Here is an 18375-nt window from a genome sequence, read left to right on the forward strand (position 1 = left end):
CTTCTGCAGCGCCTGTTTCTTCCCTCTGCCTGCCTAAGAGGAAAACTGTTTGTATCGACGGCCTCTGCGGCTGCCTGTCCCTCCTGGTTCTTCCCTGGTCCTACACGCGTACTGGGGCAGCCTTGCTGCTGTGGAAAGGCCGAGAGCTGCCTGTCGTAGCCCCTACGTGGCATTAAGCATCTGATCAGTCGTAACAGGTAAGGCGGTAGAATAACAGCTTCAAAAGACCAGTTGGGGGGGGGGTAACCCCAAACTATTCCAGAAAGGAGAGGACAAGATTCAGCATCAGCACAAGGCAGGCTGAGAGCAAGGCTCTTCAGTTACATGATCGTTCAACAGGACAATTTGTCCTTTAAAGTTTTACAAGTCAGTGTCTACAAAGACTGAACCTTTAAGGACATTTCAGGGTTAAGTGAGCTGCTGCCATTTGCTGTGCACCAGCACACTCCTTGTGGCACTGAGTGAGCTGAAACATGCTTGTTCTTGGTCATTCTGAAACGCTTATTACAAGAGATAGTGCTTATAGTGTTACTTTGCTTAAATAGTGGAAACCATTTACATTAGTAATTTAAATCCTAGGAACAGCAAATAGCTTAATCTGAAAGCAGCCCTGGATGGAGCTGTTGTATGCTCCACAGAAGAGGTCTAAGAAAAGCCAGATATTTTCATTTATTCTACAGGCATCTGCAAATTGACCTATTATGGCCACTTGTTTAAATGAAATACTTTTATCTTCAGAGAATTACTTTATTACAGGGAAATATTCCTAAGCACGTAAGTGATGGATGGAATCTTTTCTGTAGTGATATTCTGGTAAGAGGAGTGAACACAGTATTGGGTAGCCTATAATCATCCTCAGCTGGTACTAGCCTTGGCAATAAGCAAGCTACTTCTAATTAAAAACTACTTTCATATGCATAGATAGCTTGGTCCAGCTGAAGTCAGTTAAGTCTGGACCCATCTTTTATTTTGGCAGAGTTTGGTCTCAGTCTGCTGACCAGGGTGCCTCAGGTAGCTGCTTTGCTGTAGGGCTAAACCATGATGGTTATAAAATGTCTTTCCTTCCCATAGATGTGCCAGTTTGACCCACCAAATATATAGGTTAATATATAATGGAGATAGTTTGCTAAGTCACATGGGGAGGAAGATAATTACTTCTAATATGCCTGTTGTCTGGGCAAAACAGAACTGATAATGCTAAATACAGAAAAAGACATAGCAAAGCCAGTAGACGGTTCTCCTGCCCAAGAGTGAAAGGACTAACAAAGCCTGAATTGCAGCAAGGGAGATTTTCATTAGAAAAAAGCAGTGGAATAGCTTGTAGAATCTCCAGCCTACCATAATTAAATGCAGTAATAATTGCTTTTCAGAGGAGGACCGCAGAGAGTGTAGAGCACTTCAGTTCTAGCTGGTCCTGCCCTGGCAAAATAGGAAGAATTGGGTGTTCTTGTTACGCCAGTCGCGTGCCTACTCCTTGCAATTCTGTAGTAAACCACACAGGATGGGTACTAGTGCCTGAATAACAGGTAAATTTTGAATCTTACATTTCACTGACCTACCACCTTCACTTTGGAGGCTTACACAATTTAACAGTACCTTTTAGTTACAGAGGGAAAACTTCCTTACATGTAGCAGTTGCTGTCAATGACTGCAGCCCAGGGATATTAAAGCAACAACAGATATATTTTGTTTACAGCAAGACGAGAGTTCCAGGACTCTTCGTGTTTGAGATTAGCTCCTGGCTGTCCACCAGCCCAGCGGCACCGTAGCTCCCCAGCGTGCTCCTGCTCCTGCTCCTGCCCGCACCGAGGCCCATCTCCCCAAGGTCAGGACGTCTCCTGAGATGCAGTCGTGGCTGTGCCCAGACTGGAGCGGCACCGCTTCATCCGTTGCCCCGGCCCTGGTCTGCCAGTTCTGATCAAATAGTGATTTTATTGTTTAGAACAAAGGCACTTGAGAGAAAATATAATTAAAATGTCTATGCTCTACTTGTGCTGAGCACCCTGATGGTCCTCAGCCCTTCTCACCAGCTGGGGTCAGTCACTGGGCTGCTCCCAGAGCAGGAAAGAAAAGAAACTGTTCGTACCTGATCACCTGCCTTGCTCTGGAGATGGGTTCTAATCAAGCAACATTTGCATCCATTTAACCAGCAGAAGCCTTAAGTTCTGCCTTCTAAATATAGCATGTGACAGTTTTGTCTTCTTCTAAGGTTCACTGAAAATTTTAGATGTTTAACTGAACATGAATCAATCAAACACAGCCATGCCTGACAGAGAATTCATTTGACTTCAACATTTTCAGGTAACCAAACTTTGTGCTAATGTATAATTACGGCAGTAGGTGGAGGTTTTAGCTGTTGGATTTGGTCAGTGGTGGTTTTTGATCACTGTAGTTAGTATTCTGTCTAAAATGATCAAGGAGTAAAATAAACACACTGGCATGTCTGTAAAGCTTGTATCTTGCAGATCTTTTCTCAAGCTGCCCAGTCCTGAGAATTTTACACGCGTTGGCAACATTATCACAGTCTTAAATAATGGAAGTTAAGAACACAGATTTGGGAACGGAGCCTTAGCTGGTGCAATGATCACTAACATTTATCCCCATGTAAAAATGGCTTTGGATAAAATTAAAAATATGTAACTGGAGGGATAATCACTCTTTACATCTTGCTGATGACTGGAAAAAGGCAAACGTTGCACCCATCTTCCAAAAAGGCCAAAAGGACCATCAGAGAAACTGCGGGCCAGATGGTGCCACTTCAGCCCCTAGGGAAATCATGGAGGAGGTAATTTCAGAGCGTGTTTTTGGGCACATGCAGGAGGTGGTGACTGGCAGAATGAGGGTAAGTCCTGCCTTCTACAACACAGTAACTTTGTGGGCAAGGGAAGAAGCAGCAGATGTTCTTCATCTCAACTTTAGCGAGGCTTTCAATGCTGTCTCACACATATTCTTGTACCCAAGTTAGGATGTTACAGCCTAGATAACAAGGTGGGCAGAAAAAATAGTTGGATGTTCAGGCTCAGCATCGTGGTCAATGGGCTGGGCTGCACCTGGAGCGGGGTATGACAGGGGGGTCTGTCCCATGACCTGGCCTGACGTCTTTCTCGAGGACCTGGAGGCGTCAGCAGGTTTGTGGATGACACCGAAGCAGCAGGACCAGCCAACACGCTCGGGGCAGGGCTGCGCTCCGGAGGGACTGAGGCAGGCTGGGCAGGAGCCTGGTGAAATTCAACAAGGAGAAGGGCAGAGTCCTGCACTGCCAAGGAAGAAGCCCTTCCAACGACAGACTGGGGGGGCGGGGGGGCGGCTCAGATGCCTCCAGGGCAGATGTCTGGCTGTTTTGAACAGGACCATAGCCTGCAGGTGAGCAAAGCATCCCCCTCAGCAGACCTCAAGGAGGACACGGCTGAATTTGAGTAAGTTCAGCAGAGGACTGACATGACAGTCAGGGGCTGGAGCACTTGCCTGGGAGGAAAGGCTGAGGGGACAGGGCTTGTTCAGCCTGAAGAAGAGAAGGCTTTGGGGAGACCTAACAGCAGCCACCCAGTGCCTAGCAGGAAGTTACTGGGAAAATTCAGACTTTTCACAGCAGTGCATAGGCAGGAGGTTGAGAGACACTGGGTAGAAGCTGAAAAGAGAGAGGGTTATGCTTTTCGAGGGCCACAAAAATGATCAGAGGGCTGGAATACCTCTCCTGTGAAGACAGGCTGAGAGAGTTGGGGTTGTTCAGCCTGGAGAAGAGAGGCTCTGGGGACACCCAATTGTGGCCTTTTGATACTTAAAGGGAGCTTATGGGGATAGTAGTAGGGTCTGTAGTGATAGGACAAGGGGTAATGGTTTTAAACTAAAGGCAGGCAGATTCAGACTAGATACAAGGAAGAAATTTTTTACAATGAGGGTGGTGAAACACTGGCACAGGCTGCCCAGAGAGGTGGTCAATGCCCCGTCCCTGGGAAGATTCCAGGTCAGGTTGGACGGGGCTCTGAGCAACCTGATCTAGTTGAAGATGTCCTTGCTTATTGCAGGGGGGGGTGGACTAGATGGCCTTTAAATGTCCCTTCCAACCCAAACTATCCCATGATTCTATGGTTTTTTGGTGTGGGAGCAGTCAAGCAGTGGCAGAGGCTGCCCAGAAAAGTTGAAAACCTTCAAGGCTGTGGACTGCACAAGACCACACTGGAGAAACACGGTTCTGAGTAACACAATCATTTGACAGCCAGAGGTGAAGTGAGCTCCTGGAGTCCCTTTTAACAGGAATAATCCTGTGATCCTACAACACAGAACATAAGGACAGCAAGAGGCAGCTGAACAGCAGTAGCACCCACTACTCCAAATCAAGTAAGTGCTCTCTATTACTGGATAGCTGCCATCCTCTAGTTCCATCCTTTGTAGGACTGTATGATGAACAAAAAAACACAGCAAAAAAAGCCCAAAGACTTAGAAAACACTACTGCCCTGAAGGAATTCTGTGACTCAACAAGCAATGAGATGACAGGCTCTCAAGGCATGAAGATCTCAGAAGATGACTCCGAGAACAAGTTTCTCCTGAGAAACCTACTGGTCCTGGATAACTCAGAAGAGGGCAGGAAAAGGACAAGAGGAGTATGACAACTTTTGTTCACACACGTTAAAATTAAACCAGGTTACTCAAGAAGAAACTGTCCCAGGTGTTCTCACATTCTCCTTCAGCAGGTACAGAAACAGGAATGCATACAGAAAAGAGTTGTTCAACAGCTGTTCTGCATTAACGTACATTGCAGGAAATTACTAAAAAGTCAAGACACTGTAGCAGCTAATTCCTTAAGTTGTTTATTTATCATTGAAGAAACACACAGCAGCAAGTTCTGTGTTGGCTTCACTATGACCAGATAATTAATTGTTGTTACCACACCCCAAAATTGAAGTCAACACAGCCATTACTACAAATCACTTTTTTGGAAAGGGAAAGAATTGACCCTGAAGACAAAGAATTGGGGGAAAATTCAACAATTTCTCCAAAACCACACATTTTAAATATGACAATATTTATAAATCCTTGAAAGGCATGAATTATCCCGTAATGGAAAAAGCAGCTGTGATATTGGCAACAGAAAATACATAGCCATATGCTTACCAAAACACTTAAATTGTAAAAGCTTGAAGTTTTGTGGTTGTACACTGCAGCAGTATACATTACTGGAACAATGACTGCAAAATGGCCTCGTAGGAGTTATGTATTCAAGTAAATCTACAGAAAATATCCCAGTGTAGCTAATGCTCATAATATTTATTGTATTTAATTCAAATTTAAACAACTTACTGAATTTAGATAGTGATAAAATACATCTCTCAAACCGTCTGCCCTCAAAGATACCTATGTAAGAGAGGGCTTCCCCCCCCCCTTTTTTTGGCTAATTATGGAAATTGATTTAGCTCTGCTTTTTCAATAATTCCACTGTGTGAACAGAGGTGTTCTCAAATGCATGTTCTGCAACAATAATACCCCATTCCAAATTAAGAAAGACTAAAAATAGAAAGGTCAGCCTGTTTTGGTGCAAGACAGAAGCATTACTCAAGACAGCTGTTGGGCTTGCTTCTTTTTATTTTAGCAACAAATGACCCATGAAATAAGCATCATTTGAAATTTCAAAATCTGGCATTCAATTTCCAACCTTCTGCTGTGAGTTTTGTGCATGATCAATCTATATGAGTAAGTAATTCAAGCTCATGCTTTCACATTACCTCAAAACATTTGTTAAAGAATTCCAATTCAGAATGTTTATAAGCACAAATATAATCCATGGATTCCATCAAATCAAAGCTAAAACATTGGTTAAACTCTGTGATTTTCACTTAACGTCGTACAGTGGTCCACCCCTCTTCATCTGTCTCATTTTTAGTACGGCGAAGGGGCTCACGCTCCTTTTCTGTTTTCCAGGAACCTTTCTCCTTTTCCCCATCTCTTTCTCGATCTTTTGACGCTGGTGGGGGAGCAGAAGCTGGAGGAGCAGCAGGAGCAGGAGCTGATCGCCGAACTGTTTCACGTTCTTCTCCACGTTCTTCTCTCCTATCATCAGCACGCCGCCATGAGCTTGCTACAAATACAGAAGGACAATAAAACAACCTTTGTCATGCTCCACCAAGCAGCCTGCAAGAGTTTAAACAAATATGCCCAGCACAGACAGTCTGATTTACTGATTCTCCATCTTGCCAAGAGGCAAGATGATGATGACAGCCAAATGCACAGTCTAATTCTACAGTGAAGTAACAGACAGGAACTACTCAAGCCTCTTTTCAGATTCAGGATTGTTGTGAGCAACCCAAGTGTCATCTTTAAAATACAACAACTGCAATAAGAATGTTCTATTGATGTATGTGGTTTTATGATGTAAAAATATATTCTTATATTCTTATCAGAATTAAAAGCACAAAAGCATCTCCTTAGAAATGACTGAAACCCGAAAACAGAAATATCCTAACTTAAAAACACTTGTGGAAAATGTTTAGGTGTTCACTGCCTTGAAAGACAGCAAATTACTCTTCAGCTTACTGAAATCAGAGGTATAAACGGCACCGGATTACACAACTCCACTGGTAACAGCATTCACCACCCTTTACTATATGAAGAATTGTTCATTTCCACCAAAAGGATGTTAAGAATTCTACCCCAGCTATGTGTGAACAAAGCTGTGTCAAATACCAAACCAGATGATCAAACACCTAAACTTCTTGATACATTAAAAAAAAAAAAGAAAAAAAAAAAGCCTCCACATTGAGAACCCTCGGTCTTTCTGCCAGCTGAAGTCCTGTGTGACATGCTGTGTTCTGTTCCAGTCTGCTCTCCAAGACCGTCTGCCTGACAGCACCCACGTTCAGGGAGCACCCACAATCGGGGCAGAGTCCAAATGAAATTCTGAACGCAAGAACGCCAGAATTGGAAGACGTGGTATCTCAGGCTAAATGTGTTTGCTGTTATTCTGGTTTTAGAACACAGCAAAGGATTAATAAGTGTACATAATTAAAACAGGTTAATGTATGTAATTAAAATAGGTTATTCATCAAAATCAATACCATTAATAGTGTGAAACCCATATGGCCTTGTTTGGAAATATTACCCTCACATTTTATTGGTTCTAAGAAATAAGCCACAAATTACTTTCTGGGATGTCTATCTTGATAATTTAAGTACAAGAATTTCATTCACCCTGAACATAATCCTACTATAAAAACTGCACACTTAAAATGTTATCCTTCTGCAGATGTGAAATGCTACTATGACAGAAAAAGAATACAACTAAAAGAAGATTCAAGGAATAATTCTCAATTACACTAAAGCTTTTTTCTATTACTTTGCTTCTGCAAAGGGAGTTTAAGTGGCTGAAAATGTAACTTATTCCCATTTTACCACATCCTAGCACTGTCCAAGTAACATGAAGGCCCTATAATGATTGTAAGCCTTTAGGAACACTAAAATAAACATACGTTCTTCACGGTCAGATCTGAGTGGTGGTCCTCTTCTGAGGGGTGGATCTCTGTCATCAGTACGTCGATCTCTCATGTCACGACCACCTCTGTCCCATTCTTCACGACGACTTGAATCTCTCCAGCTAGAATTTTCCTCAGCTGGTCCTCTTCTCCAACCGGCATCATCCCTTTTGCCATTCAAAACATAAAATAAAACTTAAGTGTTAAGATTTGAACTTTGCTATGGAAAGAAGCAATAATAAATCACAACACACATATTTCCAGGCCCAGTGGGTCTCTGTTTAACATGCTGACATACTTCCAAAACCTTTTCTTTTTCTCTGGAGCCTAACGTGAAATTCTCCTGATAACAGGTTAAAAAAAAAAGCAGTAAAGCATTTTGGGATTCCTTCTGTAAACAGTTAATGTCACCTTAATAATAACAAACCAAAAAGGCCCCAGAATGCCACTATCCATTTACTGCCTTGAAGTGCTTAATTTCATACAAACCAACCACTGTTCCTTTCACTCAGCAATATCATATTATTACTTTATCAGCAGGGTACTTTTTTTTTTTTTTTTTTTTTTAAACAGAAACATTCTAGAGGTATTTAAACAAACCTGGGACGCCTGAAACGATCATCTCGATCAAAATCTCTATCTCTGTCAAATTCACGGTCTTTCTCATTTTCATCACGATCTTTGTCTCTATCCCATTCACGGTCTCCTGGAGGTCTGGAGTCTCGGGGAGGCCCCCAGCTGTCCTCACGAGCCTTTTCTCGTTCTCTCCATCCCCCTGTAAGAAAGAAACACAGTCAAAGGAATTTGTGACTGACCTCTGATCTCTCTGTAGACAAAGAATCCTTTACTTCCCTCACTGAAACTGGTTCTTCAAGTTTTGATCCCTGAGGATCCAACTCAAGATGCTTGTAAAAAGTGTGCACATTGAGTGGGAGCCATAGACAAAACAATGTAGAAACTGCTTAATATAAAGACAGTAATATATACCTCATCTATCAGGACTGCCTGTAACAATTTAGCAGAGTTGATTACACCCTGCAGTTTTCAGTCAGAAACCACAGACTCCTCAAGCGTCTTGTGCAAAACAAGTGCAGGAGGAAGTAAGGGGGGAGCTTAGACAGGAGATTCCTTTGTGAAAATCTGCAAGTGAGGAGATTTTAGGCAAGCAAATTATTTAAGAATTTACTGCTTTTTAAAGCACTATTTTAAAATATGACTATCGTTTACCATCTACTTACACAGTGCATCCTGCAATATTGTTCAGTTATTTATGAATGGGAGTTCTTTATTATGCAGCCTGCTTTTTCTTTAAATAGGAAAAAGGAGAAAGCTATTGGAGTGTGAGTTTTGAGATTTATGGTAACTTTTCTACAGGCCTGGATTACAGAATTGGTGTCTAAATCAATATCATACCTAACATTTAAACATCATCAACAGTTCTGAAAAGAATCAGAAACAGTTGTTCTAGTCACCATCAACAAGACTTAAGACTAGAAATAAACTATACAAGAATAGGATAATTCAGATTGTAAGGGACCTCAGAAGTTCATCTAGTCCAAGCTCCTGCTCAAAGCAGGATTTTCAAGAAAGGTAGACACAAAAGGAAAACGGGAATGCTAAAAACAGGAGTATCTTTGTACACATAAAAAAGGCTTATAAAAACCAGACATACTTGAATGATGTTATCAAAATCCTTCAAAGGAGGTTAATTTCAGACATATAGAGGGGGCAGGGAAAGAGACCAAGGTATGCTATCTAGTCAGAAAGTTTCTCTCCCATCAGAGCATTCAACTTGTATATTTTGTTTCTGCACATAGGTAAATTACCAGCATTACTATGTGACCGTTAGGTATCTTCCAGGCAAGCAACAGACACTGCTGCATTTTATTTTTTTTTAAAATTCAACCAAATCAAAAGGTTTAATTGTACTAAGTAAAGGAGGGTCTGCATTAGCCAAATTAATCCAGACGTTTTCAGAGTTGATTCTCCCATCTCTGGCACCAAGTACATTACATCCACTATCTACTAGATTAACACACACTTCGGAGGGAAGATTATTATATTATTGTATTTTACCTGGTTTACCAAACGGTCTCCAAGGACCTGGCCTTGAGTCATCACTGCTACGCCATGGACCCCTGTCATCATCTCGTCTGGAGAGCCTGTCATCATCTGTGCTACGCCATGGTCCCCTGTCATCATCCATCCCGCGCCTGGGACCTCTGTCATCATCCATCCCGCGCCTGGGACCTCTGTCATCATCCATCCCCCGCCTGGGACCTCTGTCATCATCTAGCCCACGCCTGGGACCCCTGTCGTCATCTGCAGCACGCCAGCTGCCCCGGTCGTCATCCAGCCCACGCCTGGGTGGCCTGTCATCATCCAAAGCCCGTCTGGGCGGCCTGTCGTCATCCAGCCCACGCCTGGGTCCTCTGTCGTCATCTGCTGCACGCCAACTGCCTCTGTCATCGTCCAAGCCACGCCTGGGTGGCCTGTCGTCATCCAAAGCACGTCTAGGTGGCCTGTCATCATCCAAAGCACGTCTAGGTGGCCTGTCATCATCCAAAGCACGCCTGGGACCCCTGTCGTCATCTGCAGCCCGCCAGCTCCCTCTATCATCATCCAAACCACGCCTGGGCGGCCTGTCCTCATCCAATCCACGTCTGGGCGGCCTGTCCTCATCTCCTTCACGCCTAGGTGGCCTGTCCTCATCCCCTTCACGCCTAGGCGGCCTGTCCTCTGTTGATTCCATAGAAGGACGTTCCTTTTCTTCTGCAGCACCACGTCGCGGCAGATCATCTCCTCGTCGAGGCAGATCATCCCCTCGTCGAGGCAGATCATCCCCTCGTCGGAAAGGTCTTTCATCATCTCTTGCTTCTCCTCGACGCCAATCTCTATAAAAACCACAGGGAATGAGCAAAAAGTAGAAGCTGACATCCAGGAAAGCTTTACATATTAGATTGACAGTATCAAACCTCTCAAGGCCATTTCTGAATGCATCCACTTGATGTGTGGTTGCGAACACATGTACAGAGCTTGCAGTTTTCAAATGCACTTTCTAATTGCCTTCATTGCTATGGGAAAGTGGTAGGTCACCATCCCTACAGCTTCAGTAAAGACTGAATGGTTTACTATCTCCTTCAAAACTACAGTTTGAAGGGGATAACTACAGTCCCCTGTTGGTTATCTGCTGCAACACAACAGAGAAGAGGTTTGGCTTCTACACCAAGCCTAATTTGACAAACTCAAGCTAAGTCTCAAAGAACCAGTATTAAAAAACCCACAACCATCAAGTAAGTATCCCCCTTCTTCACACACATTCCAACCCTACAGTCCAATCCCTGTTTTCATATGCTTTGGCACAGTTCCAGCCCAAAAGATTGGCAATACTTTCACTGACAAGCATCCACAACTAGATATGGCAGGACAACGTAGTAAACTCATGACTCGATCCGCCGCTACTGCCTGACACCAAGCAGGGTGCGCCAGGCTCTGGCAGGCTATCAGTGCTTGCACAGAGAGGACTCTCCTTACTAGGATGTACGTGGGAAGTAAAGAATTGGTGAGTATTTTCCCTGGGCTATTGAGTCATCAGTTCATCTTTGAAATGTGTTTGAATTTGTAACACTGAAAAGATCAGACACTGCTGAACAACGGTTAGAGCCTTCCACTGTTCTCACTTCTCTGGACACACCATTTAGTTTAATGTCTACAGGGTTTTAGACATACATTTAGACCACAAAATTTGGCTTTGTCACCAGATTAATTTCTTTATTTTAGGAAATTAACCTTCCTAAACTAGTTACTCAGCAATAAAAAGAAACAAGGAATAGTACATCAGAGAGATGTACTGGTACCTGCTTCTTGGCAAGAGAAGAGAAGCTGCACTGGGTTGAATCTCACAGATTCAAAAAATAGAATCAAAACCAAACCAAAACAAAAAACCCCCACAGGTTTAGAAATCCACTATGCTAGTAAAACATAAACAAACGAACAGCAATTAATTGCTACAAAACAACAGATGTAGGACTCCAAGAGGTGAGAACAAAGACACTGTCTCTGCATCTCAAGAATTTCGAGGAACTGTGAGCAGCATACTTCCTGGTTTTGGAAGAGTAAGGGAGAATGCAATTACCATTGAGCTGTGAGATAAAAACAAGACACGGAGATTGTCAACTTCCATTTACACTCAAATTGGATAATCGTCTCCTTTGAAAAATCTGATTATTTTGACATAAAAGACGTAGAGAAATGGCTATAAAGTTCATCAAACGAACAAGTCCTTAATTCATTCATACTTAGGTATTGTTTCAGGGTTTTAGGATTTTTAAATCTATGTTTAAACTATTACTACTCTGATTTTTAAACTATTACTGCAGGTGAAATTATGCCTCTTTTACATTTTTTTCTCGTTTGACAACTTTAGCGCTCATATTTCAGCTTTTGTCCTTTCCCTCTTAGAAATTCTAACTCTCACTTTAAAAGTTTACTGAAATAAAGAGTCAAAAAGTATCTGATAAATTAGTAAAAACAGAAGGATTCATGAATATTAAGAATATTATTGAATGGCAGTCACTGGTAGCAATTCAATCCAGTTTCTATTATATAGGCCATTTTTCATTAACCCCTAAAAACCCCTACACACAGATCTACATGAGCTGAAAGTATGCAGACAGCTTTACCAATTAAAGCAGAAATTTGCTGGCAAAGTTCACGGTATAGTGTCTACCACTGTTACAGGTTTGTAACTTTTGGGTTTTTGCTCATCTTAACTCAGGCACAAGCAGCACAGACATAAAATAGAGGTCAACTCCCCTTTTCTATGCATTTTGGCTTTTTAGTATTTCTTGACCATAAGCGCATAACCATTTGTTAATACTTTGAGATAGCAATCTGTGGCAGTAATAACTCTAATGAGCTGCACTAAGTATGACAGCCTGCAGCACTGCCCCACCACTTTTAGTGAATACCGGGTCTGTATTAGTTGCCATTTCATTGTTTCAATGAGCAAGTGCCCAATTCCTGACAGCATTTTATGGATTTTCTGTGATCTAGAGAAAGAACAAGAGGTACGACCATAAAATGACTTTTTCTACTAAATAACTGGCTTTTAGTTTAACTCCTACATAGCACTTCTATGTTAACCTCTTTTTCCTGCAATCACAGTATTTGTAATATTTTTTATATTAGGATTGATTTTCTTCTCTTCCTTATAAAATTTATTACGTAATTAGTTTTATTTTCCTCTTTTGTTTCTTAACACTACTTTTCTTGCACAGTTAAGGAACAAAGCAAATACAGTCTAGTTGTAACTCATAATAAAGCCACTAGCTGTCCAAGAGACAGACAGCCCTTGCTGGACTCTTCTGCTTTTCTGTAATCCGTTTTTTCTTGTAACTGGGACCATGGTATGGAAATCTGAGAACACTGCAACATGCTGATCACCTGGAATCCAGCACTCTGGGGATTGCTGCACAGTACAATTGGCTGCTCCATGACTGTAAGGACTTGTGTACCAATATGGGGTGTACACCAAAAATGTGCCCTTTCCAATGAGAAATCGTCTGTGAGACAAATTTTACAGCTTCTCTCCTTGTACGAGCATCCATAAGGACTTTTTAATGCATATATCCAATAGCTGTAGTTACAGCCAGATACATGCTGCAAATTAAATCTGATGCTCTGTCCTCTATGTTACTGCCTTTATCACACAATTCAGAAACACATTTTGGAATTACTTTACTCTCAGTTAGGCTTGCACTGCTGTCTTTGTATCCAACACATTTTCCCTTTAGGGTTAAAATCCACCTGAAGGTAGACTAGGGGCTACTGAAGAACGCAGAAGTACACTTTTCTTCTGCAATTATGTCTGAGCATCATCACTTTTACTTTGTTATTTCCTAAGCTCAGCAAAAAGAAAATAATCGAGAAACATTGCTTTACTTAAAATTCCATAGAGATATTAATTTTGACTGCTATCAGTATTTCCTTTTGGTATTCCTTAGTATATTCCTTTTAGTAAAAAGAAGGAGGAAAGTTTCACCAAACGTGCTACATAACCCCAAATATGCCTAATTTTAACTCCTCAGCAGTGACTTGGCTCAATTGCTATAGAAGTTGAATGAGAAATGGTTAACACAACACTTAATCAGAAAAACTCTCTGCTATAATGATTAAAAAACGAATATGGGTCACCTGTATCATTCTGTCTGAAAAAAGTATCACATTGAAGCATATAAAGAGATGCATTATACACTTATGCAATATGTTAATAGTTAAAGGCTTCACCCAGGAGTTTCATCCAATTTGTGATTTTGCAATTCACGAGAAAGTGGCTCACTACCAAGAATGGCAACACAGCTTTTAAAGAAAGACTGAAAGACTATTTTGTTTATTGAGAAAGCATACTCTTCTGATACATTAGAAGAAATTACTAGAGAGAAAGAGTAAATTAATTTGCTTCCACTGGAGTCAGAGTAAGCTGTAATGGATTTAAATTGCTGCACTGGAAATTAAGGTTAGACATTTATAAAAATCTATCTACCTGGAAAGCTAATTAAGCAATAAAACATACTGCCAATCAGAACAAGCAGTGGTATCTCCATCAGCACAGGCTTTCAAGAACAACTAGATGTGCACCATCAGAAATATTTTTGTTAGCTCATGCTGTTGCGGAGCACAGGGATGGGCAAACATTAAAGATCTTATTTTCTACAACTGTATAAACAGTCTTCATTATGATTAGTGAACATATCCAAAACTCCTAAAATACATAGATGTGAACAAGCTGTGGTGTTTTTTTTTTTAGAAGTGCCAAGTACCTTCAGAATAGTCTTCCTTCAGAAATCCTTCCTTCTCTGTTCAATAGTCTTTCAGAACTTTGTTTTAGTTTATGGCATATATTTTCTGCTCTGTGACTCACTCTGGGACTTGAATAGTTTAAGACTCTGAACTTTGACTTTACTATTCTTATATATTACTGTCAGTTCTCTAAATGGAAAATCTCAGTTTGATCATCCAGGAACCCTGCATTTGCTTGTCATCCTTCCCCATTCTGTATTTATACAACTGACACCAATGTTTGAGTGGGACAGAAATTTTTAACTTAAAAAAAGAAACCAAGTAAGCAAGTTACCACATGCAGAAGGTATCTGCTAGCTTTCACATATCTAAGCTAAATAAAATAGGAATGTTATCTGAATGCAGTTCCAAGATAAAAACTCTCTCTCGTGATCCTTACAAAGCAATTTTTTAATAGAAGGTAACTTTCAGAGATGTAAATGCATGAGATATTCAGTTAGTGTAGCTTTAGCAGCAGCAACAAAAAGGGAGCCTACATATTTTGAGCCCAATACAACTGGTGCTTAGTAACACAATGATTACCTTTCCACTGGTGCTCGTCGCCATTCAGATTCTGTCTCGCCACCTCTTCTCCAGGAGCTTTCAGACTCCCTATCACCCCAACGGGATTCCTGTATGTCAAAAGAAATAAGGAACATTCTCTCTGAATACTTTAAACCAAAGATTTTCAACATATAATTTACTCCTTTCAGAGCACACTATGTCATTAAAAACTCACTTGTTCCACTGTAGAGAATCCTGAACTATTAGGAGTTTGAATAACTTGAGTATGGTCTTAACTGACTAACTTCATTGTTTCTGGCACAGTTTAAAAAACAACATGGTTCCCTTTGTGCCACTTTACTAGCAGGGTAGGATATATGCAAATACACTAAAGATTTTATGAACAAGTGTATGAACAATAGCTACAGTGAGCCATAGCTACCACCTGTTAACATGAAAAAGGTTCTAACAGTTTCATCTTCCTGCTGCTTAATCACAGTAGGAATGAATTCAAAGAATTATTTGGTTTTGTGCTTTCTAATTAGATCAGAAAATGTAACTGCATAAACTGGAAGCTCTCTGTAGCAGAGACCATTTTGTTCCGAGTACCTCAATGCACAGAACAGGTGAGGTATTTGTGATTCACACAGGTTGCATAGATGCAGGGCAGAGCAATAATTTTTTTTTTTTTTTTTTTTTAAATAAACGCAAAATGTCTCTCCCCTTTGCTGGACAAAGACAAACCATTTAAACAATTTCTAACAGTTGTTTATTCCTTAATTCCACCACAAGGAGCAAATTAGGCAAACCATATGAAATACTTGATTTCACATAATCACACAACCTCTTTATAGAAGGGTATTCCAGTTTTAAACCGCTCTTTGAAAAATGTTTTTATTTGTCAAAGTCTGCGCTTCAATATGGGGAATACACAGGTTACACAAGATCTTGCATATCCACTATTCCATGATTGTCTACTTAAACACTTTTGAAATGACCCCAACAAACAAGGGTGAGCAAAGAAAGAATCCTAAAACTGCAAGTGTATTTTTCAAGTGGTACAGATATCTCTCTCAGAACCTGAATCAGCTTTTCCATATAATCAAGTGCCCATGGCTAGGAGTACCTCTTATGTGAAAAATACCAGTGATGATTATTTACCTGATAGACTATCAAAACAATTTATATGAGCTCTGATCACTTATCTTCATAGTGTTACTCAATGAAGTATGCATTAAACAAAGACAATAGCTATGGCGGATGCAATTTAAAACTAATTCCCTTATTGATAAGTTCTGAAAAAGTGGGACGTAGAAAGTTTGTGGTACTCTGTTACATTCTTTTAAATCATTAAACATTTATTTGCAAATAACTTTTACTTTATTCCCCATTGGATTGGGATAATGATTTTCCCTAATACTTATATTTGTAAATGGGAAGTTGCACACACTCTTGTTTTTATGTTTTCTCTAATTGTGTATTTCTTATAAAATACAAAACTATGCTTTTATGTTTAGTCTGGGATTTTCCTTCAATATCTACTCTTAATTCCTTGCTTTGGCATGAGTCACTATACTTGCTTCCAATATAGCTTTCCTTCTTTTGTGTTAAAGAAAATTTTATTCAATATTCTTTTTAGTCTTTATTTGTTTAGTTTTTAAACAGCTTGGAGATCTTAGTAGTTTCTTTGTTTCACTTTATTACTAAACTACAGATTCCAGAAGGCTGATAGTGAAGTGAAACTAAGTGAGAATAACTTAACTATTAAAGTAGCCACTTACGCTACAACTTAAAAAAAAAAATTAACCTGTGATTCTGCAATGCTATCATCTTCTTCCAAATAACCTACAGAAGAAGCAGCAGTCAAAAAGAAAACAAACTTGCAAGTATCACCTACCTTTCTTGAAAATGGGTCATCCAGACCTCTCCTTTCTTCTTCTCGACGACGCTCTCTTTCTTCTATCTCCATTTCTCTTTGACGTTTTTTCTTCTCCAGTTCTTCTAGTTTTTTGACACGTTCCTGGTATTCACGCTGTTCCTGCTCACGTTTCTCACGCTCAATGCGTTCCTTTTCCTCACGCTCTACAGAGTTGCAAACATACACAGAATGTATTACCAATATAAATTGTTATTTTGCTGTATCTACAGAAGGGTTACAAAATACAGTCACACCCCTTTGACTCCTTGCGAAAAACAGGAAAAAAAAATCCAAGCATTTCACAGGATGCGTTTAACTAACCATAGAACCTGTTTTCTGGAAGTATCCTAACTCAAAAGCAATAGGAAAAGGAACCCTGATACATCCATTAATGTGACATCTTGAACAACAGCTAGCAAGAAAGGAAACAAAATGTTCCAATACCTGTACATTAATTCCATGTACAGACCACAAATGTGCCAGCTAAAGTATCAGTAACTACCCCAAGCATAGTAGAGGATCCCTTCCTTAGAAAAGGTCAAACAAAAAAAAAAATCAGCTAGCGGTGTCAGAAATTTGATATTCAGGACTGCTTGGTTTTTGTTTGGTTGGGTTTTAAATATTGCATGATTATGAACTCTGATACATAAAATCTTCATCCACCAAGTGACAAGCAGGACAGAAATTTACCTTACAGGATGCCTATCATCTCTTCTCTTCTCAAGCCTTGAAACAGGCTACCAGACAAAGCAATTCACAAAGAAAGGTGAGTCACTTACAATTCTTGAGTTCTTGATCTGACACCAATGTTCACTTTCTATTCTCTTCAAGATATGCACAAAAAAGAGGCCAGAACTCAAACTAAACAAAAAATTGAGTCTTTGATTTTAGTCATTAGCCTCTCTTACTTTATCTCCTCCTTTATTTATGTCTGGGAGAAGGGGAGGGCAGGAAGCATTCATCTGCTTTCACTTTCCCTTCCTCCTATAAAGCTTTATTTTCATCTCTATGCTGCACAGGTAAACATTCAGAAGATGCATTAGGTAAAATGTAAAGATACAGTGTCTAATAGCAACGAACACAGTCTTTGCCACTGACTGAAAGTTAAAAGACTTCCTCCAATATCGTGAAACAGTGGAACCAGAAGTTAGCTGTGTACACACCTGGACTGGGTCAAGGATGCAAAGGATAAAATAATCACGTTCTTGATTATACCTTTAAGCAGCTGTTCTTCTCGTAATCTTTGTTCTTCTTCCTCCTTTTCTCTGTAATAAGTAATGCGCCTCTCTTCTTTGCGTTGTTTCTTGCGTTCCTCCAAACGAATACGCCTCTCTTCTGCTAACCGTTCCTGGAACTGCTTCAGTTTATCCTGAAATACAAATACACATGAAAACACCAGAACTGTAAAGTTTAGGAGTTAGACAGTTACACAAATTGCTAAATAAAGCTGCACAGAAACACAAACCAACATATTAACTTTGCTCCCCTGAAAAACAACTACCTGTTTGCCATTTCAACCTTTTCTGCAAGAAATTTTGCATAGGGGAATATACTCCTGCTTAGAAGAAAGACAGTCACCATGCACAATTTTAGTCCTTCATCTGCTTTTTCAGGAAAGTAATTACCTGAATAATAATTTACCTATACCT

The 18375-nt window shown here is 40.4% G+C and overlaps 1 protein-coding gene across 2 annotated transcripts in view; it reads right to left on the minus strand.

The window, feature by feature from the left end:
* Positions 1 to 4793: 4793 nt before the first annotated feature.
* The window catches only part of EIF3A (eukaryotic translation initiation factor 3 subunit A), a 35939-nt gene continuing 22357 nt past the window's right edge, over positions 4794 to 18375 (minus strand). The window contains exons 16-23 of one of the 2 annotated variants that reach the window (XM_069797089.1): positions 17942 to 18095; positions 16706 to 16890; positions 14848 to 14936; positions 9715 to 10358; positions 9541 to 9684; positions 8065 to 8239; positions 7462 to 7631; positions 4794 to 6074 (exon numbers count right to left, since the gene is read on the minus strand). In XM_069797089.1, the coding sequence (XP_069653190.1) occupies positions 5833 to 6074; positions 7462 to 7631; positions 8065 to 8239; positions 9541 to 9684; positions 9715 to 10358; positions 14848 to 14936; positions 16706 to 16890; positions 17942 to 18095 (1803 nt within the window). In that variant the 3' untranslated portion in view covers positions 4794 to 5832. Of the gene's footprint in view, positions 6075 to 7461; positions 7632 to 8064; positions 8240 to 9540; positions 10359 to 14847; positions 14937 to 16705; positions 16891 to 17941; positions 18096 to 18375 lie in introns of both variants that reach the window. The other variant, XM_069797088.1, reaches the window with a different exon arrangement.

This window comes from Haliaeetus albicilla, chromosome 11 (assembly GCF_947461875.1).
Source record: "Haliaeetus albicilla chromosome 11, bHalAlb1.1, whole genome shotgun sequence".
NCBI classification, from domain to species: Eukaryota; Metazoa; Chordata; class Aves; order Accipitriformes; family Accipitridae; genus Haliaeetus; species Haliaeetus albicilla.